The following is a 21,151-nucleotide window of genomic DNA, read 5'->3' as shown; positions in this document are numbered from 1 at the left end:
CCCCAGCACAGCAAAGCCTGAGGCCAAACTCTGTGCGCAAAGCGGGCAGTAGGGGAAGGAGCCCTTTGCTCTCGGGCGGCCATCGGACCCATTTCAGGGGGAGGGGGAATTGCTTTTGCTGCCAACAAATGATGCACGCACGCAGAGTCTGAATGCACGTTCCTGTCTACTGCCAGTCACTCCAGCGGCCCTCTTGCGACCTGCCGCTCAGCCAGCCAGTCCAGGTTGTTCTTGCACTTCTGCTGCTGTGTGCCCGGAGGCTGCTGCCCCCCCCAGGAATCCCTCTCTTCACCCTGGGAATGTTTAATAAGTTGGCCTGCTCCCATCTCCACCTTGGCACATCCCTGCTCCCTGCTGGGTGACAGCCCCGGGGCACAAAGCAAGGCTGGGTGGGGGATGCAACCTAAGTAGGTGGCAGGAAGAAGTTCCATTAGCCGACTCCTGTGTATGCAAGGGGTTTAACATGAGGTATGGGGGTAAGTGCATGTGGGGCAGGGGGAAGATGAAGAAGGGGCCAAGAATGGTGGGATTGGGCATACGTACCAGCATATGGTTTCATTGCTTCTTGTGGCTGCTGGCAAAGTTCCATCTTTCTCCAGCTGGCCTCCTTTTTATTAACCTGCCGGGACACTTTGTGATGGACGTTCCCGCGGTCAGCAGTCAGGTTGTGTATAATGGCCTTGCCATGTGGGGAGCTGAGCGCAGGAGGGCTCCTTGTGTTTGCACCGATAGCTCGTTGCACCCCTGTGTCAGCCAAACAGCCTGTCAGGGCAGCTTGGAGACCCGCATGGCTTGGGATGCACCTCCCCTTCCCAGAATATGCCCTAGTCCAGTGTACTGGTCCCTAGACTCCAATAGGGAGGGGAAAGGCTCAGGCCACCTGGGAAAGACACAGTATGCAACAGAGAAGGGACCTGTCTGTGACACTTTATACTCATTAACCATTTCCATGCCAGTCAACACCTGCTCGTCCCCTTCAGGCTGTGGGCAGAGGAATGGCCTCTCATTCGGTGCCCAGCTACCCTTCTCGGCAAATGAAACCTCAGAGCCTCTTGTTCAACTGCTGCACAGCACCCGGCTGAACTGGTCACAGTGCGAGTGACATCCCGGCATGGTACCAGGAGCTCAGGGCCGCCTCTTGCCTGTCATCAGTGCAGGCTTGGCACATGTGGTGGCCTCATCTCAGACACGCTGGTCGCTGGCCAGCAGTGTGCCAGGACTGGCATAGCAGGACTTGCTGCTGGTCAGGATTAAGATGCATTGGCAGAGCTGTGTGGGTGGGATTGTGGTGCATTGACAAAGCTGTGGCGGGGGTGGGAGGAGGGGATGTCCAGGGCTCTGTGTGTATGTGTGGGTATCCCTGGACTGGACTGGCAGGGAGGCAGGGTGTGGGTTGGGACTGTGGTGGATATGCAAAGCTGTGTGTGTGTTGGGGGGAGCCCAGGGCTGGACTGGCAGGACGTGCTGCAGCTGTGAATTCAAGTGGCTTGAAAGAGCTGAGTAGGGAATCTTGCCTGGCCCTGCAGTGCTACCCCCGTCTGACTTTAAAGAGCTGATTGAATTAATCACTGCAAATAATTCACCTGATGAATAGCGGCATTTTCATTCAGCTTATTCACAAATCGTATTTTTCATTCTCCAGCTGGCTTGACAGACAGTCTAATAATGAGGCCAGGACCTTCGTCGGCAAATGTTGGCTGTCAGTCACTGAGCAAATTATTCCCAAACACACTTTTGCATTATTTGACCCGCTCCAGCGACTGGTGTCACGTCACTCACAATTAGGTTTTGCGTTTTTTTAAATATAAAAACAAGCAATACAGAAGAATGATGCAGCCATAGCATGAGTGATGGCAGAGAGGGAAAAAGCCCGGAACATCAGCAGTTCTGGATCAGGCACCTTGGTTCTTAAAACAGGAATGCCAAGCCATGCAATATGGAGCAAAGGATTGTTTTCATCTACATCTCCACTCCCAGATGCAATGGGGAATCATCTCCAGCTTGCAGCGATGAATCACATTGGGGGGTTACACTGGGGACTGACTGTTTCTTGGGGCTTGTATTTTTACTGAGAATTCTCATCTAACATATTGAGATAGTCCCACTCGTCTTGGTATTTGAGCACCATACAGTTTTTAACGAGTTTAGCCTCATGGGCCCCCTGTGAAGTACAGGGCGTGCTTATCCCCATTGTGGCACACAGAGAGGTTAAGTGACTTGCCTAATGTCACACAGGAAGTCGGTGGCGGAGCAGGGGCTTGAACCAAAGTTTCCCACATCTGAGGCTAGCATCCCTAGCCACGGGACCATCCTTCCGCCCTTAACATAGTTTCAAATGCCAGCAATCATATTTAACAGACTCCAGGAGGCTGAAAAATTGCCAAGTCCCCTTTTCTCTTGAGGCACAGCATAAAATGACCGGCACTCAGACACACAATCAGACCGAGCGGGCCGGCCTATCTTGAGAGCTCATAGTGAGACAGACATAGCCACCCTGACCCAAGGAGCTGTAGGCAGCAGGATTGCTGCTGTCACTGGTGTGGACAGGCAGGTTACTCCCATCCCAAAACAAGATAGATGAAAGATCATCTGATTGCTCATGTCATTCCTGCAAGGAGCCAAAAGAACAGAGCTGGTCAGAAAAGCACTGTCTGCAATTGCTTTGTTTGAAACTTCCCCTGGGTCTTCTGATTTTTGGCCAAGTGAAACCAAATTTTGCATTTCAAACACAAATTTTTTGTTTGTTTATGAAAGTGTTCAAAAACCTAAAAAACCATATTTTTATTTGTAGGTTTTATTTGTCAGGCTCCCCTCCCCTCTTCACCCCCCTGCTTTCCAGTGGGAAAATGGGTGGGGTAAAGAGAAAGAAAAGGGGACAAAAATTCCCCCCCAAAGCCAAGAATTTCTTGATTTTCAAAAAGAGAAACAAAAATTTCAATTGGGAACAAAACTACACATTTTCGCCTGGTCAAAAAATAAGAAAACACCTAAGGACCCAAAAATTTGACACAGAAATTTTCTTTGCCTTCAAAAGATCTTTTTTCATCAAAAAAGCCCGTCTGACAAAGAAACATGGATCAGCTCTACAAACATAGCTGAAATGCAGGTCTACCACCAAGCTGTTGGTCTCGCTCCGTTTGCCAGTGAGCTAATAATCTCCCCATCGCACAGACCACCACCAAACATCGCCCTACTTGGGATTATAGTCAGCCAGTCTCAGAAGAGAAGACAAAGGCTGAACGGACCATGGAGACTCAAAAATGCTGTTACCCATGCTATCCCAGGTCTTCTAGCTAACCGTGGACTTCTGTCCTAAGAGCCTCACTGACGACTTTCTTTAAAAAACAAAAACAAGAAATAAAAGTAAAACTACGATAACGTCAAGGCACAGGCGGAGTCCCTGACAGTACAGCGTGTTCTGGCCCAAGGTATTTTTTATCTCTGGTTTGGAGTCTAACATGGCAGAGCGCATTTAAATGCGGTGACATTTACACTTCAAATGGCTCTTACGTCTCAGCGGGCAACCTTTATGTAGAACATACGTATGGAAAATAGAGACTGGCCCCATAGTACAGTGCAGAGTGGGGGAGTGGTTTGAAGGCGGAATGGGGACTTGAAAGGGACGCCGGCTCTTGGTTGCGTTTGCTGGGCCTGACATGAAGGAAAGAATCAAATGTGCGTTTTCTGCAAGCTGGTTACCAGGCAGTAACCGCGCCTTCGCAGCAATAAAGCCCCTTCCCGTTCCCGAGCACCTCCTGTCCGAGGTCCTTCCCAAGCCATAGGCCCATTCTGAGGCATTTAGTGTCCCCCTTAACTCCACTCACTTCACAGCAGGTAAGGAGAGGCTGCAGGCTTGGGCCTCACAACCCAACAACCCCCTAGCCTTCCCCCCACCACCTGGCCCTTAGTGAAGGCGATTGAGAGGTCACTCACATGTTGCCACTGGTCAAGGATGAGGGGGCGATACCTCAAGAAGAATTTGAGCGGAAAGGACTCGGGGTCAGGCCAAGAGGAAGGGTTCTGCCACCTCACTTCGAGCCTCCGGGGGTTGTTGGATACTGGCTTGGCCACCACGTTCTCTGGAGGGTCCGGCTTTACTGGAATAATACAGAAAGGTCTTTTTACACCTTATACTCTTAGTCCATTCTCATGCTATTTCACAATACAGGGCTGGGGTAGCTCTACTCCAGGTACAAACACACCACAGGTAACTTCCTCCCATGGTACATTTTGCCACTCACAAAATATCAGCCACATGTGCAACATGGCCACGTAGCTTCTAGACTCCGCCTTATACTTTGTGGCTATGTTGCAATATGTTTTATGAAGCATACAGTAAATACGTGGAATAGCAGATGCTTTTCCCTGTACAGATTAGAAGCAACAGGTACTACATCGAGGAGGGTCACACAGACAGATACATGTACAGGGGTGATAGACAGAGAGACAGACAGACATTGTACTTGAGGACTAGTGAGATGAGGTGACTGGTAATGAGTTATAGACACTTGTATGGGACACTTCTAAGCCATCTGTGCTCAGTCCTGACCCCAAACCATCACTTTCAAGGGGATGACCCAGGAGGTCCCTTCCAGTCTGACATCCTATGTTCCTATGAAATCGAAGGGCCAAAGCTGGTGCTCATTACTCAGCCGAGCTGACTTCAAGGGAAGTTTGGCCTGCATAAGAATTGAGTAAAAGCCTCAGAATTTGGTCTTTGACTTTGATGTAGATTTAGGCTTCAGAAGGACTGAGAACATAGGATTCAACCCAGGTCAGTTACTGACTCTTCATGATCACCCAGAGCACAAGTCCCTTCTGTTTTACCTTCTTCCCCCAACTTTCAGCCTCTTCCCCTTTGGCTCTAGTTTGGGGTATTGGAATATTTGCTCACCTACTTCAGAGGCGTTTTGAGTGAGTAATTAGCTGAAGTTTGTAAAGTGCTTTGAAGCTGAAGACATATTAGGGTATCGACAGCAAATCAATCATTACTATACTTAGAGACAGGCCATTTTCTTCTTGGGGAATGGGGCGGTGTCCCACCAAGCATTGTTGAACTGAACTCCCAACTTCTAAAACTTTTAATTTGCTTTAGCAAATCTATGAAAGGCCAAGGTCAGTGTGAGGGCATTAGTGTGCTGCACTATTTCATGTTAAGAACATAACATAAGAATGGCCACACTGGGTCAGACCAAAGGTCCATCTAGCCCAGGATCCTGTCTTCTGACAGTGGCCAGTGCCAGGTGCCCCAGAGGGAATGAACAGAACCGGTAATCATCAAGTGATCCACCCCCTGTTGCCTATTCCCAGCTTCTGGCAAACAGAGTCTAGGGACACCATCACTGCCCATCCTGGCTAATAACCATTGATGAACCTGTCCTCCATGAACTTATCTCGTTCTTTTTTGAACCCTGCTATGGTCTCGGCCTTCACAACATCCTCTGGCAAGGAGTTCCACAGGCTGACTGTGAGTTGTATGAAGAAATACTTCCTTGTATTTGTTTTGAACCTGCTGCCTATGTTCTGTGGTAATTAACAGCGTGTTAATTATTGAACAGGTGAGAAGCACAGAAGTTGCAGGGCGCCTAAACCTAGCTGTGCGTTCTGTCTCTCCATTCATGCTTATACTCTCCTGAGGAGCTGGTTAGACAGATATGCCCCAGAACCTGACAGCCGGACACATCCAGATTGCAAAATAAACCCTGCCTGAGAAAGCTGTGTGCTCCTGTCTGTGCACCAGTGTGGGCCCTTCCAAACCAAACAGGTGAGCGAATCCCTCCGGTTCTGCTCTTCGCTCAAGGGCAGTGACGGCAGAACAAGTCACTGGGCTACACAATCTCTTTCCCTCACTGCAGCATCACAAACAGGCACCAGCCGTCTATAGCTGCACGGAGATGGAGCAGGGTGGGAGGTGGTTCGACAACGCAGTTTCACAATGGGAGAGCAATTCTATCGTCTCCGGGTAAGTGGGGACTGGCCCAGAGCCCACTGATGCCAATACAAAGATGGCCTCTGACTCCACTGGGCTTCGCCTCAGTCTCAGGGAGCAAGCCTGTGCAGGAGGTATCATCACACCAATTTTGGAGATGGCTTCCTGGCCTGTGGTACACAAGAGGCCAGGCCAATAATGGCCATCTGGCCTTCAGTATCTGCAGATGACATGACTTCCACCACCACTCTGAATACACCCCCTGGCCAATCATCTCCATGGCAACTGACTGGCCAGGTGACGATCAGTGACTAGGATTCACAAATTGGGACTCAGCAGCAGAGGGACACCTGGCGCCGAGGACCCGGTTCAACCAGAGCCTCCTCAGCCTCTCTCAGTCCCAGATCCTCTCTCTGCGGGCGTCTGATGAACAGTGGGCCTCATGCAGCTATGCCCTCTGAGCCCCACGATTCCAGGGGAGCTGCTGAGGTGATGGGCTCCCTCCAACCCCATGCAGTATTGGGGTTCAGGCTCGGGAGGGGACCTCCCTTTCTGCTCTGTCTCTGCCATGCTCACGACCCTGCTAGCCGACAGTCCGGTGCCTCCCTAGCCTGGAACTGGAGAGGGAGCCCCTCGCGCCAGGGCGCTGGAAGTTTAGTATGAGGGAGGATGGGGCTTTCAGGGTAGCTCTTGGCCATGCAGCAGTCTGCCAGAGGGGCAGAGGACCCCACGGGAATCCTCGAGGCCTTTGAATAAAACTCAAGCTGAGTGTAACGTGTCTGTCTGTCTCGTCTCCAGCAGCCTCTGGAGGAGTCCACCACCCTAGCCCTGGCTGCTGTTGGACAGTTCCACAATCTGCAGCCTGGTTCTCTCTGTCGACAGGAAGAAGCTTGGACAGGATGAACCTAGGTTTGTAACTAGAGTGCCTTGGCTTCCTCTGGGTGCCTGCAACGGTTACTCCTCTGCTTCCTACCACAGGACTTTGGCCAGTGGTGATTCCTGTGGACAATGGTACAACCACACACAAAAGGCAGGTGGCCAAAGGACTCACAAGGCCAATAGATCATGCCCTTTATCCAAAAGTGTTATGGAGGAGTCACCGGGTGGTGCTGTTATACGCAGTCTTTTTCTGAGTTCTTTTTCTGAGCATGCAAGTGCTGTTCAGCCTTTGAAGTCATGCTGCTTGTTGTTAGTTTTGTGATGTGATTACTTTTGGGTGGGAGCTGTAGCCAGCAGCAAGGGAGTTCGGTCTCTGCTCTCTAACTAGAGTCAGTTCTTGCGGGGCTGAGATTCCTGGAAGAAGGGGTTGCCTGTGGGCTGCTTGTGACCACCACTGTTCCAGGACTGTTGAATATAGTGTAAATAAATGAAGTTACACTAAGAAATTACCCAGACTCCTCATCTAACCGTCCCGCAAGGCCCAGATATCTTCTACTGCTGGATAGAGGGACAGCAGCAGCATAAGATACCTGTCTAGTTAATGAGCAATTTCTGTACTGTGATTGTTGTTATTATCTGCTGGGCCCTGGCAATGTGCATGGTGCTGTACTGGACACGACACAGAAACAGCCCCTGCCCTGAGGTGCTTGCGACATAGCTGCGAAGGCAGGATGCACTGGGGAACCCAGGGGAAGGAAGAACTGGGGGCTGGTTATTCTTTGGGTGGCGAGTTCCCGTCCAGCAGGCCCAGCAGGAGGTGTGAGTGGGAAGGAGTGCCTCGAGTGCAGGAGAGCGGTACCTGAGTGAGCAGGGATGGAGAGGGCCTTTGATGCAGAGAGGATTGCGGGGGACCAGTCATGGGAACGGCAGACAGAGACACAGGGGATCTTGAGCCTGCATCCTTGAGCCACAACTTCCCTCTCCCGTCGCTTCACCCATCTTGCCTGCCGCTGCATCAATTCACTGGCTGCCTCTTAAACTTCTGATCCCAGCCTTCCAGGCCCCACATCGCTCGGCCGACACCTCAGGCCCCGTCTCCTTTGATGGAGCCCCCGCCACAATGCCAGCTTCAACACCTGTTCAGCCCCTTCTCTCACCAGCGTCCTCCCTCCCTCCCGGATGGAGCACCCTGCCTCAACCCGCCACCTCCCTCGCCTCCCCTGGAACCTCACTGCTGCTGTCCTGCCTACGAGCCGCAAAGGGGGGGGTTGGGGAGAGGAAAAGATGAGGTCACAAGGCAGATGTGCACATGCCTGGGAGAATGACTGACCGATCCCAGCAGGGGCACCTCTTGCGCTCCCCTTATCTCTCTGTTCAGCACGTCACATGTTGCATCGTGTCAGGTTCGGGGGGGTTAGACAATGGGCTTGGCCTGTCTGGCCGACAGCTGGAAAGACGCGATCCTACGGGCCTGATGCTGCCAGGTGCTGAGCATCCTCAACTCCCCCATGACTTTCCTTATAAGGTTTTATCCACTGGGGAGGAGGTGGGGTGTTATAGCCAGGTGACGTGTGCAAATGCACGTGCTTTTTGGGGGTCACTTTTGAGGCACAATCACCCCATTTGGTAGCAGGCCAGCTGGGGAGGGGGGACAATTATTATCAGGCCTGATTTTCCTCTGGTGGCTTTGCCTTTTATCAACAAGCAGCAGGGGGAGGATTTGTCGGGTCTGTGCAGTCCTGAGCTACTCCAGATGGCTGTGTAATTCCTTCTCTTGCTTTGAATCCCGGGGCTTGGGGTGGACATCGGCTTCCATTAAAAGGGCCTTTGAGTCCAAACACATACGGAAAAGTATAAATCCAGCGCTGGCTCTGTGGACTTTGTGGATTTGGTTTGCAAAACAAAATATCTGTGTTGCTGAACGAATGCAGATGATTTCAAAATCCAGCTTAACAGAAAGTCTGCGAGAAGCCTTGGGGATGAAAGGCGCTGGGCTGGGTGAATGTGAGATATTGCGACAGGGGAAACTTTCAAACCCTCCAACTTAAATCCATTCACTTTGCAGGTGTTTCTCCTTTGCTGTGTTTGCTAAGGACCCAAACACTCAGGGCCAAACTCTCTCCCGGTGTCACGCTCCGAGCCAAATCCTGCTGTCATTTGTAAAGCCAGAGTAACTTCGTCAAATAGACAGGGAAGGACTTGGATACTGGGGTGAAGATCGGTGCACATGTGCTTCAGATGGGCTGACAGCTGGATACGTGACCCCTTGGGTTTACGCCAGTATAACTGAGGGCAGACTATGGCCCCAGATGTCAGTGAAGCTGCACCAGGGATGGGCTTGGCTCTTTGTGGATGGAACGAGAGTCCCAGTGTAAGAACAAATACCAAAATAGTATCAGTGGGTGGAACAAATCCATCCATTTTGTCAGAGATTTGGTTATGAGCCATTCGCATGTGAGCAGCCCTTTGAACTAAACTTTTTTCCCAAGCAAAATGGAGGTATAAAATGAAAGTTAGACTGGTATAAGGTAAAGTGTGAATTTAAAGTGAGATAGTTCTACTGGTATAACCCTCTGAGGACACTCATTCTCGTATAAGATAATGTTGCTTGGGAAGTGGTTTAAGACAGAAAAAAGCTACTTTTATACTGGAGATTTCTGGGAGAGAATCTTCTGGCTCTGAGCAGCATCAGACTCAGTCCTTGAGTGGGTCTGCACGTTTGTGGTCAGCAGAGAGTCTGCAAACGGCGCTCCAGTGTGTTTAGAAAACAGTGCTCCCAACCCTGAGGTCCTTGTTCAGTTCTCCCCGAATCAGTGGGAGTTTTGCCCGAATAAGGATTGCTTAAAAATGGAGTCAGGCTCTCAGGATTTGTGTGAAGAACAACAGCATCCCCAATCTGCAAAATGGTGTGACAAACTGGGCTGTTTCCGCCATGTTCTCATCACAGATTTTCAGGTCAGAAAGGACCATTGTGATCATCCTGTATAGCACAGGTCACAGAACCTCACCCAGTGGTTTCTGCTTTGAGCCTAGCAGCTTGTGGTCAAACTGAAGAATATCCTCAGCTCACTGACTCTTCCCAGCTCTGGTTATCTAGGTGCCTGTGTGTCACCTCGCTAACACCAGAATATACGTTCATTCTGATTGTGCACTGAGGGGCCAGCTAGTTTCACGGAACATTTGTATCCTGGTCTCAGCGAGAGATGGTTCAGGGAGAAGAAATTATTCAGCTTGTGGGAGTTTTACCTTTGTTTCCAGTGGGACCAGGGCTCGGCCAATGCCGGATACTATGACCGCAGCTAGCATTGCTACCTTTGTTTGTTTTGTCCATCTTAGGGTGGAAGCTCTTTGGAGCAGGAAAAACGGCTTAATTTAGCGTTGAAAAGTGCCGTGTACATTTGCAGCTATGTATAAATCAGTATCACAGTTCTAGCTTCTCTGGAATATACCAGCTGGTTTGTCTGATGGACTGTTCAAGAAGAAATCCTTCATCTTCAATCAACTAATAACTTCCCAGAGAGATTCCAATGTGCAAGGCAGCCAGTCCTGAAAACCTTGTTTCCATCTGCACCACCACAGAGGAGGAACCTATTAACTAGCACAGGGGAGCCTACAGAAGTTTGGAACATCCTGGAAGACAGCAGTAAAGGGCAAGAAGGGGCAAACTTTGAAAGTCTAACAGATGCCAGCTTCAGATCAAGTGTAAAGTCTACAGCATAACTGCTTCCTATCATGCTGTAGACATTCTCCAGCTTTGTAACTGGTTTAGATCTGTTCTCAGGATTTCACTGAGGAGATCTGCTATCTAGTGCTCAAATACTATAGTGAGGGGGCCCCGACCGACAGACAGACAGGGCAGGGGTTGAGGAGTACAGAGTTCAGTTCTGGGCACCCCCTTGCCAAAAAGCTATTGACAAGCTGAAGGGAGTTTAGCACAGAGCAACAGAAATGACTGGGAGACCTGCAGAGATTGCTGTAGGAAGAACAAAAGGCATTCTTTTATACACATTAAATCAACCAACTGATCCGCTAAGAGGACTCAGCCTCGGCTCATGACCGATTTGCAAGCAGTAAAAAACACAAAAAGAAAATATAGCAAGCACTGTAGAGTAACAGGGTGAAATGAAGGACTTGCCTACCCAAGAAAGGTATACTGGGATAAGGTAAAGTGTGAATTTAAACTGAGATAGTTCTACTGGTATAACCCTCTGAGGATACTCATTCTCGTATAAGATAATGTTGCTTGGGAAGTGGTTTAAGACAGAAAAAAGCTACTTTTATCCTGGAATAAGCATGTCCCCAAAGGAAGTTATACTGGTATAACTATAGCTGTTTAATTACACTGGTAGAACAAGTGGGAACCCCTACCACTTCGATCTTTTATAATTAGATTGTACAAAACAATAACAAATGTATCATAGGGGACAAGCCTGCATTGTTCTCCATAGGGATGGGCTGGATTGAACCCTATGGGGACATACGAACCACATGGCAACCATTTAGGTCGTAGAAAAGATTGACCTTTCTAACTGACCAGGAGCATTCTTGCTAGCACTCAAACAAGTAGATATCAAACAGGGGTTCTGTGATTTTTGCAAAGACTTTGCCATGTTTATGGAGGTACCCTGAGTCTCTCATTTGATGTCTTTGGTTTCGCGCCTTCAAAAAATGTCAGTCATCCAGTCAGAGAGCAGAAACAATACCACGTGACTCAGGTAACCCACTTCATGCCAGCAATGAGAAATGAGGAGCAGACCAGAGAACAGTGGAAGTAGTAAATGAATCACTTAGCTCACAATTAGTGCCTAGTCCAGGAGGAGTTCACATAAAATGTGTAGCACCCCATTTCAAAGGCTGACCCAATTCATTTAAAACAGAATCAAAATCCCTTCATGGATAATTCACTGGCAGAAAAATGGGGAAAATTCATCATATAAATAATCCTCAGCAAAAAAGATCTATTTACCAATTGCTACCGGCCCAGTACTTCTAAGAGCAGCCAGGGCAACACTGGAGTGGCCACGTAAATTTCCTTCCCGTGTTTTCATTTCCAAACTTGCCATGCTGTGTGAACTCCCTCCTTTTCAGAGAGCCCCTGCCCCGGTCAGACAAACTTGACCTCAGCTTTTCAGATCTCACCCCAGCCAGTCACCTTGTCATATCTCCGAAATTAAGCAGTCCGGCCCCATCAGTCGCGGAAAGGAGGAACTCTCTGAGTAAAACCAAGGTGCTGCAGGAAGTGGAACTGACGAGGCACTCTGTGCTGTCAGTCAGTACCACAGCACACTGCACTATCCGAGCCACCGTCTTTCAACCGAATGGTAAAACCGATCACTTAGGATCATTCAATATCCCGGGGCATTTTTCACAAGAGTAAGGGTATTAAACTCCACAGTTTGGCCAAATTCCAGTCTAGGTCTTTTAATTCTGCCTGCCTAAGTAGTTTAAATTGAACTGACCTGCTGTGTAGGTTGTTACAGACCCATCTGTGTAGCACGTGAGCACCTCACAGACATTAATACCGGATTCTCACAAAGCCCCTTGGAAGTAAGGAAGAATCATTAACCTCACTGTACAGCTGGGACACAGGGAGATTAAGTGATTTCCCTAAGACCACACAGGGGGCCTGTGGCAGAGTCAGGAACTGAACCTGGATCTTCCGGCTCAGTTCAGTGCCTTGACTCCAAGGCTATTTTGCCTCTCTCTGTCCTCACATTATAAATTGCTGCTCAATGTGACCGGGCTGCCATCTGAGAAGTGGCTGTGTTTTGGGGGGTGGTGAAGTCTCCCTTGCGTATAATCTGTATGCTGTTCTGCAGAATGCTCTGGTTTCCTTTCAGGTTGAAGGGGTCAGGGAACGCCTGCCCTTTCAAGTGCCGGGATTGCATTTGAGCATGTTATCGCATCCGAACGAGCCGAAAATGTCTTTCCCTTCCTTAGGTTGGTGGCCTGCACTCCGCTGTTCACTTGGAATTGCGTTTGCCTTGAATTGCTTTTGATATGCGGAATAATTAGCACCAGCAGGATGTTACATTTTTAATGCCGTGTATTTTCTTTTGATAACTTGCCCAAGGCTCCCATCAGAAAAATCGCGGAGGTGAGGTGGTGTTTTTTTTTTCCCCCTCCCCTCTTTTGCCTGAAGAATGCAAATACCATCTGTCAGGCTGCTTTAAAGCTGTTAAAACACAAGTCAGGATTCAGAGAGGAGCTGTTCACTCCCCCTCCCCCACATACAGCAAACGGGAATGACAGTGCTGGAGTCTCTTCTCTATCAGAATGATGTTTGTACTCGTGAAAGGCTCTGGCAGTCCCCACTATATGCAAAGGACAAAGTGTCCTATGGGCAGAGGACATGCAACTGTCCTCCAGGCTCACTCCTCACCTCAGCTATGGCCTGCAGGGATCACTTCTCCACGGCCCATTCGGTGCTTGGCTTCTAGTGAGAAGGCCACTCAGGGCCCAAATAGCGCCTATCAGGATGGGGGTCATGTGACACTGCACCCCATATTCTTCACTGATATTACGATATGATATGATTAATACATAATGACGTATTTTATGCAAGATGGGTCATGTGAGATATCATTGGAAAGATTATGATTTGCTGAATATGATTATCCTATTTGTATGCATGTATCATTTTTGTATCTGAAGTTAGGAATATTGGCTATGTATCTGTATTACAAATCTGTTTACACCTGGGGAACACCCACTAGGCAAAAGACTGTCAGTCTAGATGGCTGGCTGGGAAAGGCCCATTCAAGTTAATGAACCATTAGGGAGAACACTAGGCCTAGAAGAAGCTTATTTCCCACCTGGGGGCCTTCCTGAGGAAGTTACAAACAGTCTCCAAGTCATGGCAGCTGTGACACTAAAGGGACCAGAGACCAAGTCACCTGGTGCTGGTCTCCATCTTGGAATACCAGTGTTTTTCTACTGACTGGCGTGGGAACCAAGCTTTGAGACAAAGGGTTCCCTGCCTTATGCAAAAGCTATATAAGGCAAGGGAGTGACATCACTGTGGTTCTTCACTGACTCTCCCCCCAAAGAGTCTCTTGAAAACACCGAAGGAACAGAGACTGAACTGGGGGAAGTGCTGGACCCAGGCTAAAGGGATTTTTAGCCTGTGAAAGGAACACCTGGGGCTTTTAGCTGTAAGCAAGTGCAGCTGGCTTCTTAGGAATCTCTGCAGCCTGCTTGAATCATAATTTAAGGAAAGAAGTTGCTACTCATATACAATCTCTTTAGTATATTAAACTTAGTTTGCGTGTTTTGTTTGTTTGCTAGGTAACCGGCTTTGATCTGTTTGCTATCCCTTATGATCACTTAAAATCTATCTTTTGTAGTTAATAAACTTGTTTTTTCTTTATCACAAGCCAGTGTGTGGGAGTCATAACTTGGGGCAGAAAGCTGTTGCATATCCTTCTCCTCATTGAGGGAGAGGGCTAATTTCATGAGCTTACACTGTACAGTTCCCTGTGCAGTGCAAGACGGTATAATTTTGGGTTTGTACTCCTGGGAGGGAGGGGCGTGCACTTGAGCAGCTGGGCAGTTCCTTAGCTGTAGCCTCTCCATGCAGAGCTGATCACAGCATCTGTATGTACTGCAGCTGGATGGGTCCCTACCTGTATGTGTGTGGGAGCCTGGGAGAGGGCTTGGCAGGCTGGTCACAGCAGTACAATGTAAAGGGAGCTCAGGATGGTGGGTCGGGGGGGCTCAGTGGTACCCCAGGTCCAGGTGGCACCCCAGAGGGGAGGGGGAAACCTGTCGCAGGTCGGATATCCGTTGAGAGCTGGGCTCACTTCACAGCTGGGCCACCAAACCACCAGATGAGGGTAGCAGCTTGTGGATGCTGGTGACCCACCGGCGAATGGGCCCCCCATGCTGCCTCTCTAAGGCCAGGCGAGAGTCACTGATAAATACTGTGGTTTGTTATTCTCGGCCAGCAGGTGAGGAGTCGACAGGGGGTGAACATGCGGATGATACTAAACTGGGAGGAGTGGTAGATACGCTGGAGGGGAGGGATAGGATACAGAAGGACCTAGACAAATTGGAGGATTGGGCCAAAAGAAATCTGATGAGGTTCAATAAGGATAAGTGCAGGGTCCTGCAGTTAGGACGGAAGAACCCAATGCACCGCTACAGACTAGGGACCGAATGGCTAGGCAGCAGTTCTGCGGAAAAGGACCTAGGGGTGACAGTGGACGAGAAGCTGGATATGAGTCAGCAGTGTGCCCTTGTTGCCAAGAAGGCCAATGGCATTTTGGGATGTATAAGTAGGGGCATAGCGAGCAGATCGAGGGACGTGATCGTTCCCCTCTATTCGACATTGGTGAGGCCTCATCTGGAGTACTGTGTCCAGTTTTGGGCCCCACACTACAAGAAGGATGTGGATAAATTGGAGAGAGTCCAGCGAAGGCCAACAAAAATGATTAGGGGTCTGGAACACATGAGTTATGAGGAGAGGCTGAGGGAGCTGGGATTGTTTAGCCTGCAGAAGAGAAGGATGAGGGGGGATTTGATAGCTGCTTTCAACTACCTGAAAGGGGGTTTCAAAGAGGATGGCTCTAGACTGTTCTCAATGGTAGCAGATGACAGAACGAGGAGTAATGGTCTCAAGTTGCAGTGGGGGAGGTTTAGATTGGATATTAGGAAAAACTTTTTCACTAAGAGGGTGGTGAAACACTGGAATGCGTTACCTAGGGAGGTGGTAGAATCTCCTTCCTTAGAGGTTTTTAAGGTCAGGCTTGACAAAGCCCTGGCTGGGATGATTTAACTGGGAATTGATCCTGCTTCGAGCAGGGGGTTGGACTAGATGACCTTCAGGGGTCCCTTCCAACCCTGATATTCTATGATTCTATGAACATCCCAGCATTTTCCCTTCAGGAAATGGAGCAAAACTGCATGTTTCTAGTCCCCCTCCCCTAGGCAAAGTAGGTCCTAGGTCCCCTCCCTGCTCCTGTAGAACCTGGCTGTACAGACGTGGAGGTAAATGCAGGGGTGCTGGAACAATGTGTATAGTGGGGGCGCTGAGAGCCATTGATCCAAACTGTGAACCCTGGATATGAGGGAAACCACTTCAAGCCACGGCGTGCGGCAGCTCCCCCCGTCCCCCCCAGTTCCAGTCCCTATGGATGGTAAACGACTAATTTTTCTGCCCAGACATGATGCTTTTGGTCTGTTTTACCATGGGGCGGGGGGGAGGGCAGGGAGGGGGAGTTTCCTTGCACGATGCTTGGCCTGACTGGATGCCGGAGGGCGGGGAACACAGTCATAGGCTACATCTACACTTGGAGCTTGGGGTGTGACTGCCAGCTGGCACGGACCTCCTGGTGCTAGCTCTCGGGGAGCGAGTGCACTAAGGACTGCAGTGTAGCCATGGGGGCACGGGCAGAGGCAGCGGTGGCCCAGGCTAGCTACACCAAGTTCACACCCCCAGGGTTCAGGCGGGTTTGTGTTCGGCATGGCCAGCCTGTGCCGTTGCTTGCCGTGTTACCCCAGCCACACTAGCTCGAAGAGAGCCAGCATGAGTGGGTCTGCGTGAGTTGGACTCGCAGCCCCAGCTCCAAGAGTACACACAGCCAGAGTCAGACCTCCTGTCTCTCACAGGGCTCCAATCCCACCCAGCACCCGCCCACTGAACCCGACACCCCACCCGTCAGTGCAGGCACAATGGCGGCTTGCCTTAGACAAGCCGGCTCTTTTGCTTCACGGTGTTTCCCAGCCAACGACCAGCGGTTCCTGACTCCTGCATGGAAACCATGGGCTGAACCAGGAAGCCATGAGATTCAAGGCCCTGCCCACCCCCGCCTGCCCCACCCCGCACAGGAGGGAAGCTCTCGCTCCTTTCCTTAGCACTTTAGGGTACATCTACACCACAACTGAAAATCCACTGCTGGCCCGTGCCAGTTGATGAGAAGGTCCCAAAGCTCGGGCTGCAGCCTGACCCCTGAACATCTAACACCGCATTTAAACAGCCTCTTAGCCCAAGCCCCGTGAGCCTGAGGCAGCCGGCCTGGGCCAGCCGTGGGTGCCTATTGCAGTGTAGACACACCCTTCGTGTCCTCTGGAGGCACAGGGGGAGTCATCCAGGCATCCCTATAGAGTCCAAGTCCTTTCTGATGAGTAACCTCTGGCTGTCCTCCCCCTGCCCAACCCAGAATGTACTGCTCTTCACCCTCCCCAGGGAGAGGATCCTTTTGAACTGGATCACACGCCTACGGCAGCTCAGGCATGGGCTGGCTCCTTCTCGAACCGCTGTAAGGCCTCGCCAACGTGTCTCTGCCGGCTCACGCTGCCTATAGGGACTTCAGCGCTGCCAGGATGGATCAGACCGGGGGCCCATCTAGCCTGGTATCCCTGGTGATGGGACAATCTTCCCACAGGGAAAGTTTTCTCCTGAGCTGCAATAGCTAATGGTCAGTTTATGCCCTGAGGGTTTATAGCTCCCATGGTCACTGTATCTAGTCCCTCTCTGTGTGTCTCTGCTCCAAGGCCTCCACCTGCTCCCCCGGCCCACTCTCACTGCTCCCACCCATGACCCACCCCCTCTCTCCAGGCTCTCTCCCTTCTCTGCTGATGGCACCTGTCCGTTGGCTCCCACGCTCCTTTGGTGCAAGGAGCAGAGGCGTTTGGCTTATGGAGCATGGTAAGGGGCGCACCAGCCACCCTGGCTCCTCTCCCCACTCCTGGCTGCCCTGAGCTCCAAGCTCCTCTCCCAGCCTCAGCGAATACTGATACCTTTGCAGAAAGCATAACTCAGAAAACCGTTTCCAGGCCAGAGAGGGGAGGACAGCAGCCCGGATTCCTTACTGAGCAGAGACAGGGGCCGGAGGGTTCGAACACATCTTGCAGCCATCATTTAAAATGGCAACACAGAGTGACTCCTTGCAGCTGGATGCTAACAAGCGGCGCTATGTGACCGGCAAGCGAGGCAGCAGCAAAGGGCATCAGAAGAATGTGCCAGTCATTTTCCACTCAATTAGAGTTCATCTTCTGGGGAGGGGGTTTTCCATTGGAGACTAGAGCAGGGGAGGGGGAGGAAGCACACCAACGAAGGTTAGTTCTTCCCAGGCCTCTGGCTGTTTAGATGGGCCCCATCGCTGGTGGTCTGACAAGGAAACAAGTGCCAGACTTGCTCCATGCTCAACTGAGATTCAATTCAATTCCATTCAGAGGGAGTCAGGGAGAGTCTGCTAAGCTCCTGAATGTGTGGCTGGACTTCTCGGGGGAGGAACAGCCTTTAATCTGAGGCTGCATCTGAATTTACTGCTGGCTGTGTCTACACTAGGAGTTTCTGGGGCCATAATTCCCAACGGGTGCAATATCAGGGGAAGCTCTAGTATATACAGCGCTCAGGTGTGTTTACCTCCACCACTCAGATGAGGGTTAGATGACAATGGTCTATCTAGACTAGCATAAAAGGTGGATTTTTTTAGGAACATAGGACTGGAAGGGACTTGCTGGGTCATTGAGTCCAGTCCCCTGATACCATGGGCAATCCCATCATATCATCCTGTTCATAAACTTATCAAACTCCATCTTCAGACTAGTCAGGTTGTTTCCCCAAACTACGCCTAGTAGAAGGCTTCACTCCTCATTCCTCTGATGGGTAGTTACCTCCTTCTAATTTTAATCAAGTTAGTTCAGTCAGGGTAGTTTAACCCTGTTGAAGACCCCACTGAATAAGAACATAAGAACAGACATATTGGGTCAGACCAAAGGTCCATCTAGCCCAGTATCCTGCCTCCTGACAGTGGCCAATGCCAAGTGCTTCAGAGCAAATAAACAGAACAGGTCATCATGAAGTGATCCACCCCCTGTTCACTCCCAGCTTCTGGCAAACAGAGGCTAGGGACACCCGGAGCATGGTGTTACGTCCCTGACCATCTTGGCTAATAGCCATTGATGGACCTATCCTCCAGGAACTAATCTAGTTCTTTTTTGCTACCAGTGTGGATACATTTCAATGCCTTTCACTCAATTTCAGAAAGATATAAAATGTGGATTTTAGCTAGAACAGTTTAGCATGTGCTAAAATTCAATGGCTTTGTCTTGACTGGAGTTTTAGAAGGCGTTAATTAGATAGAGCTAGTTAATATCACAGATTTAAATCTCGGTCTAGATAAGACCATTCTGGTGAAAGCCTAGGAGCCCTCCTGAGCCTTGTTTACACTACAGCTCCCACAAGTGGAACTGCTCCTGTGGGCTGTCCTGGGTCTGAACAATCCTGGTGATGAAAGGGCCAGTCAAGGAAGAGTTGAGTCCTGCAGTGACGAGTCCTAACCTAGAAGCGGGAATGGCTAGGGACAGGCCAGGAAGAGCAGGTAACCAGCTACCTGAGGTTATCTCGCACTGGTGCCACTTTCCACACCAGACAGACAGTGCGAAGGTGCATGACGAGGAACAAAATGTTTTACATATCATAGACTGTAGGGCTGGAAGGGTCGTTGAGTCCAGCCCCCGGCCCTGAGGCAGGACCAAGTAAACTAGACCAGCCCTAACAAGTGTTTGTCTGCCAGTGACAGGGATTTCATAATGTCCCTTGAAAGCCCATTCCAGAACTTAACTCCCCTTAACATTAGAAAGTTTTTCCGAATATAAAACCAAAATCTCCCTTGCTGCCAATGAAGCCAATTACTTCTCGACCTACCTTTAGTGCACATGAAGAACAACTGATCACCATCCTGTTTACAATAGCCCTTAACATATTGGAAGACTGTTTTCAGGTCCTCCCTCAGTCTTCTCTTCTCAAGACTGAACATGCCCAGTTGTTTTAACCTTTCCTGATACTCTAGGTTTTCTAAACTGTTTATCGGTTTTGTTGCTCTCCTCTGGACTCTCTCCAGTTTGTCTGCATCTTTCTTAAAGTGAGGCGCCCAGAACTTGACACAGTGCTCCAGCTTAGGCCTCACCAGCGCTGAGTAGACATCCCCCCTTTTTTTTTTGAGAATGTCATGTGGGACTATATCAAAAACCTTACTAAAATCAAGATATATCATGTCTACTGCCCACCCCGCCCCACCCCTATGCACTAAGCCGGTAACCTTGTTGAAGAAGGAAATTAGGTTTGTTTGATATGATTTGTTTTTGACAAGTCTATGCTGGTTAACCTTATTGTCCTCTAGGTGCTTACATACTGATTATTTAATAATTTGTGCCAGTATCTTTCCAGGTATCAAAGTTATGCTGACTGGTCTATAATTCCCTGAGTCCTCTTTGTTCCCCTTTTTAAAGATAGGTACTATGTTTGCCCTTTTCCAGTCCTCTGGGACCTCACTCGTCCTCCACGAATTCTCAAAGATAAGTGCTAATGGTTCCAAGATTGCTTCAGCTAGTTCCTTAAGTACCCTACGATGAGTTTGATCAGGCCCTGCTGACTTGACTATTACCTCTAACATATGTAACTATTCTTTAACCTGTTCTTTCCTATTTTGGCTTGTGTTCCTTCGCCCTTGTTGTTGCTATTAATTGTGTTTAGTATCTGGTCCCTGTTAAAATAGGCATTAAACATCTCAGCCTTCTTGAAGTCACACATTATTAGCTCTCCTTCCCTACTAAGTAAAGGATCTATACTTTCCTTCATCTTTCTCTTGCTCCTAATGTATTTAAAGAACCCCTTCTTCATGCCTTTTATGTCCCTTGCTGCATGTCCCCTTAGCCTTTCTGATTTTGATTTGCTTGATTTGCTAAATATTTATTTAAAGTGAAGTCACACATTATTAGCTCTCCTTCCCTACTAAGTCTTGAAGTCACACATTATTAGCTCTCCTTCCCTACTAAGTAAAGGATCTATACTTTCCTTCATCTTTCTCTTGCTCCTAATGTATTTAAAGAACTCCTTCTTCATGCCTTTTATGTCCCTTGCTGCATGTCCCCTTAGCCTTTCTGATTTTGATTTGCTTGATTTGCTAAATATTTATTTAAAGTCAAGCAAGCTCTTTGAGGCCTCAGAAGAGGCCCAATTTGGGTGATGTAGGAAGGTTTGAGTAGGTTCTCTGCCGATGACTTCCTCCCATAATTTCTCTGCCGTCTCCCCAGCTGCCTACTTACTCCTCACTGGGGCGTCTATCACCTTACTCTCTGCAAGTGTAAACATATTGTTTCTGTAGATGTTCAGGCTAGAAGGGTCTGTGTAATCATCTAGTGGGACTTGCTGCATAACACTGGACATAGAAATTCACCCAGTGAGTCCTGCATTGAGTTCAACAACTTGTAGTGGAAGTAGAGGTCACCTTAGTTTAAGGAGCATGTCTTTTAGAAAGACCACCAGTTTTGATTTAACAACTCCAAGTGATGGACAATACACCACAGCCCTGGGCTAGTTGTTCCAACTGCTATTAT

The 21,151-nt window shown here is 49.3% G+C and overlaps 1 protein-coding gene across 3 annotated transcripts in view; it reads right to left on the bottom strand.

Annotated features, from left to right (window-relative positions):
• The window catches only part of CNTFR (ciliary neurotrophic factor receptor), a 462,459-nt gene that overhangs the window by 43,477 nt on the left and 397,831 nt on the right, over positions 1 to 21,151 (bottom strand). For all 3 annotated transcript variants that reach the window (XM_073343357.2, XM_073343356.2, XM_073343355.2), the window contains one exon: positions 3,934 to 4,097. In XM_073343357.2, coding sequence (XP_073199458.1) covers positions 3,934 to 4,097 — 164 coding nt within the window. The remainder of the gene's footprint in view (positions 1 to 3,933; positions 4,098 to 21,151) is intronic.

Source organism: Lepidochelys kempii, chromosome 5 (assembly GCF_965140285.1).
Source record: "Lepidochelys kempii isolate rLepKem1 chromosome 5, rLepKem1.hap1, whole genome shotgun sequence".
In the NCBI taxonomy this organism is placed as follows: Eukaryota; Metazoa; Chordata; order Testudines; family Cheloniidae; genus Lepidochelys; species Lepidochelys kempii.
The sequence above is the reverse complement of the archived record's forward strand: the minus strand, read 5'-3'. Positions and strand labels throughout refer to the sequence as shown.